Here is a 5259-nt window from a genome sequence, read left to right on the forward strand (position 1 = left end):
ACTTGTAAGACAAAGGCAAAAAGAATGTAGAATAGCCTGGGGGCGAGGGGAGGACTCTCCCCAAATGTAGCCTTCCATTTGTAGTAATAAGGAATTAAGGAGGCGGGATGTAGGGGGTGCAAAATCCGATCCTATTCTGTCAGATTTTTGAATCAGATCGAGATCAGGTTACATCGAATTCGAATCAATTCCTATTCGAATCGAAAAATCCAATTCGATCTGACACATTATATATATATATATATATATATATGTTATTTTTTATTTATAAATATGTTTATATTGTATTTTTTGTAATTTTATATTATTTATTTTTTCATAAAAGTATATAGTAGGGGTGGATTCGAATCAAATGCATAGCTATTTGAGCTTGGCTCGTAGGAATAGTATTAGGCTCGAGCTCGATTCGAGTTAGAGACTTGAGCTAGAGTTCGGCTTTGTTCATAACTCACAAGTTTAAGCTCGGCTTGTCTCAAACTCGACTATAAGCCAAGTTTTTTAAAAAATAAAAAATTATTTTTTTATTTTTTTAGACAAAAAATTAAGAATTATAAAAATTATTTAATATCATATACAAAAAATAATTATAAAAATCATTTACTATTATACATAAAAAATAAAATATTATATATAATAAAATTATTTATTATATATATATGTATTTATGTATGTATATATAATAAAAATTATTTATTTAATAATAGGCTCGCAAGCCACACGAGTCGAACCGAGCCAAGCCAAATATCTGGCTACTTGAGCTTGGCTTGCCCAAAAACTATGAGGCTTGAATTTGAATTCGGCTCAACTCAAAAGCTTGTAAGTTTCAAGTTAACACAATTCAAGCTCGATTGTGAGCCAAATTTCCAATTAAAATAAAAAATATACATATAAAGATTATTTTTAGTTTACATATAAAAGTCAATAATTATAAAAACTAGTTATTACATATATAATAAGAAAATAGTATATATATGTATATTATTTTTATATGTATAATAGTTTTCTATTTATTACTTTTTATATTATATATATGTAAAAACTGAATTAGGTTCATAAGCCTTATGAATCGAGCTTTATCAGGCTTGAATTCAGCTCAAAACCCAATTTAGACCAAGCCGATTTGAACTTTTCACAAGTTGAGTTCGAATAGCTCATGAAAAACTCAATTTGTATCCACCCCAAATCATGACAACTTGCACTACCTCTAATGCTAGGTTTCAAAACATTCTTAACAAAAGCTTTAAAATTATCTATGCTTACTTGTATGTGAGGAAAAGATGCAGCTCATAAAGTTTGATCAACTACTTTTAGTCTTTAGCCACTAACTTAAGCGAGACTTCAAAATGGGAACCCACAATCGTCGTGTGTTGTGCTATTTTTCCACTATTTGCTTCTCCATTAATATTTTCTTCAGTTGAAAGAACATTAACTTCTACAACTATATTCTTATCATTAGGGGTGCAAATGGATCAAATTTGAACTAAATCAGGCAATATCTAAATTTGAATCTGATTAAGAAATTTAATACCCGAATTGGATTTAAGATTTGAGAGATATTGAAAATCAATGTTCAAATTTGAATTTGATTAAATATTCAAATATTCGATTTAATTCGAATTCGACCAATTAATTATTTTAGATAATTAATAAATATTTTATTTATAAAGTATATAAATTATATGAAATATTTAAATATTTTATATATTATATATAAGAATTAAATAACCAATCAAATTCAAATATTTATCAAATCTAATTGAATCATATCAAAATTAATTCGATTATGTCAAATCTAATCGAATTTAAAATTAGATTTCCCTATACCATTAACACCTCCTACTTGTTATCCATTTAAAAGACGTAAAAAGATTAACAATGTTGGGAAGAGAGACCAAGGCCCCTTAACTGTTATGTTTCTAGTTACCTCCAAAATGGGAGGCATACATTGAGGATTATGATTTATGAAGACGTTTCACTCTCTTCTTGTGACTCACCTTCACGTTGCTCGTGATTCGTTAGTTCGAAAATGATGTACAGACCCTGTTTTGTCATGGTATATGTGCATGTGTTTTGTGTTAATGAGTGAATGTACAGTAGTTTCACTTTGACTATATATATTAAGGGGGCGTTTTTTTTTCAGATTTTGAGGTGGGGTGGGTGAGAGTTGGTGAATGGGATTTTGGTTACCATTGACAAAATGTCTTATATTTTTTTTTTTTTGATTTATGTGGAGATTAAGAAAAGTTTATTTTCTTCAGCACTTATTCAGATAAATGATGCCCATCTCTTAGGTGGGTAAATAACTTTCTCACCTAAGGAGAAAATTGTCAATACTTGAATGGGACAAAATACCCTTTTTAATAATGGATTTTTATGACTAAAATGGTCATTACTTTATTTATATAAGAAATAAAAGAACATGGGTAAATGCATTTACCCGGATAAGTGTTTCACATGTAATTGCATTTACCTGGATAAGTAACTTACCGAAAAGCAAACGGGACCTGAGTAGAACATTGGATTGGGTGGTCTCCTATCATATTGGAAGGGTGTTAGAATGTATTCTATTGGCAGGAAATCTTTTTTGGGCAAACAAGGTGTTGGGATACTCATATGAGTTAAGTGAAAGAGTCCCACATTCGAAAAGCAAAATAAGTATAAGGGACTTAAATACAAAAGTGGCCCATAACCATGTTTTCATACCGCCATTGATCCGGATGGTCAGACCATTTGACTTGGGAACCGTTCAGGCAATCGGTTACGTTTTATCTCAAACCCGGTCCTTGGCCAAAAACTATTAAATCGGTCAACGACTTAATCCGAGCGCCCGAACCGTTGACTTGTGGACCCATTCAACAATTTTTTGCCATTTTTTTATTTTTAATTATTTTTTATTTTTTTATTTTTATTATCAGAATGGACTACCCGTTTAAAGCATACGATCAAACCATCAACCCAAAAACTGGTGGCGAGAAATATTCCCCCAAACCGTTTTTTAAAACCATAATTACAAGTGGTGTCCGTTTCTTATATACAAGTCTCACCTCCCACGCATACATATACCTGAGTTCTCCAAGTTTCGGAGGGTCCAAATCAGATTGTTCTTGACAGTCTCCCGAATCAAATGAGATAACTATATGGCTATTAATGTTGCATATTAATATAATGTAACCCAATTAAAGCAATTATGTCGTAGATCCATTGGATAGAATTCGGATTGGAGACATGGTGGGTTTGTGGGTCTAAAATTTAATCTTATTCTCTGGGTGCTTGTACATATAGTAGCTCAGTTTGAGTGCTGATCAGTAAATTTTGAACTGATCAATTCAGACTTTGTCTCTCCTCTTTTAAGTAATTGAATTTTTCTTGCTATTAGGTCTTTCTGCTTTAGGACACAAATTATATATACTAAACGCAGATGAGGTTTGGAACAGAATAGCCGTGGCCAAACTTGTACTAAATTAATTGTCTGAGAACTGAAATCACAAGGAAAAACTAAAAACTATTTCAAAATTGGATGTTTTATGTACGTTGGCCAGTTTTATGTGTCACAAGGTGCGTGATAGAGCTTTCAGCCTTTCGCTACTCTTTCACGGCCAGGTATGAATGCATTAGCTGTAAGTTTGTTAGCAACTAAATATAATAACTGTCACCAAACCGACTGCCATGTATTTACTCTCTCTCTCTCTCACACATCATTCCATCAATTTTTAGTACCCTCCAACAAAGGAAGAAGAAATCCATCAACCCTGGTCGTCGTCAGAAACCTCTGCTTCTCTCTTCACTTATATGCGCAAGTTAGCATGAAGTAGAAACATGCATGCTTGTCGCCTGCATGAGAATGACAGCTGCCAGATGATCCTGGCCGGCCCGGCCCTGTCAAATGCCAGATAGAATTGGCGCATCTTAGCAAATTGCTACAGCCAATTTTAGCCTCGAAGGTCTGATTGGACTTGGGTCGAGGACATTTTGGCTCTCTAACCAAGCCAACGAGTTCAACCATCCCGGTCCGACCATATATCATTTTGTGTGATTTAAGAAGAGTCATCACATTCCACTGAACCACATCTTCTGTTACAGTACTTGCTGGTTTATCTACTATCAGCTACTGCCCCTACTATCCCCAAGTTGCATTCATGATTCATTTCACATTTTCAGCACGGTGCCTCTCTCTCTACTGTACCCAATGTTCTCATGTCGGAGGAAGATGAAAGAAATTCACGATCTCGAGAGTGCGATAAGAGAGTGGCATTTAACGTCCTTTAAATGCCCCTACCTGTCACCCACCGCTTAGTCGGTCACCCTTCCTTCTATAAAGGAGATCAAACACCAGCTGATCAACTCAGGTGCTGAAGTAGTGAATCGTTCACTCCGAGTCTGAGAGAGAGAGAGAGAGAAAGAGAGAGAGAGAGAGAGAGAGATGGAGAGATGGTGTATCATGTTAGTGCTCGCTCTAACAGTTATCAACACGAGTGCTAGAAATGTACCTAAGGACGCTGCCCTCAAAACCACTGCCAAAAACGTACCCAAGGACGCTGGCCTCAGCGACCAGAAGAACTTCATCACGTATGGTGGCGTTGGCGGCTTTGTCGGGGTTGCTGGAGGAGCTGGTGCAGGTGGTGGGTTCGGTGGAGCTGGCGGAGTTGGCGGAGTTGGCGGCCTCGGTGGAGCTGGCGGAGTTGGCGGCCTCGGTGGAGCTGGCGGAGTTGGTGGCCTCGGTGGAGCTGGTGGACTTGGTGGGCTCGGTGGAGCTGGTGGACTTGGTGGGCTCGGTGGAGCTGGCGGACTTGGAGGAGTCGGGGGCCTCGGTGGAGTTGGTGGAGTCGGGGGTCTAGGCGGAGCCGGCGGATTTGGTGGGCTCGGAGGTGCAGGTGGTGTTGGTGGGGTAGCCGGTGGTTTGGGTGGCTTAGGTGGTGGCGCTGGAGGAGGTGCTGGTGGTGGTTTTGGTGGAGGCGCTGGTGGTGGTCTTCTTCATCCCTGATTGGTTGCCACAATCTTACATGTCCAAGTTTTCCACTACTGTTGGCTTGCCTTTCGGGCTTAGAGTTGCTTTGGTTTTCCACTTTCCACGGTTAAGTAAGTTGGTTAGGTGTAAGAGAGTACAAGGGTGTTTTCCTCTACTTAACTACTTTGACTACTTTAATTTTGCTTCTACTTTTTCCCTTTTTGAGTTGTTATATGGTCTCTTTCTCATGTGATGTGATTTTCTGATGTTTTCTTCTTCGAAAACTATCATAATGGAAATGCTTTTGATTTTCA

General features: G+C 37.1%; 1 protein-coding gene across 1 annotated transcript; it reads left to right on the forward strand.

The window, feature by feature from the left end:
- Positions 1 to 4213: 4213 nt before the first annotated feature.
- Positions 4214 to 5259, forward strand: LOC109114124 (uncharacterized). Its single transcript, XM_088894753.1, has one exon. The coding sequence runs from the start codon at positions 4421 to 4423 to the stop codon at positions 4979 to 4981; it is 561 nt and encodes a 186-aa protein (XP_088750879.1). The 5' UTR covers positions 4214 to 4420; the 3' UTR covers positions 4982 to 5259.

This window comes from Nelumbo nucifera, chromosome 1 (assembly GCF_055504915.1).
Source record: "Nelumbo nucifera cultivar China Antique chromosome 1, China Antique-T2T, whole genome shotgun sequence".
In the NCBI taxonomy this organism is placed as follows: domain Eukaryota; kingdom Viridiplantae; phylum Streptophyta; class Magnoliopsida; order Proteales; family Nelumbonaceae; genus Nelumbo; species Nelumbo nucifera.

Bases quoted from the DNA above. Each gene is read 5' to 3' on its own strand.
- LOC109114124 (XM_088894753.1), top strand. From the start codon at position 4,421: ATGGAGAGATGGTGTATCATGTTAGTGCTCGCTCTAACAGTTATCAAC.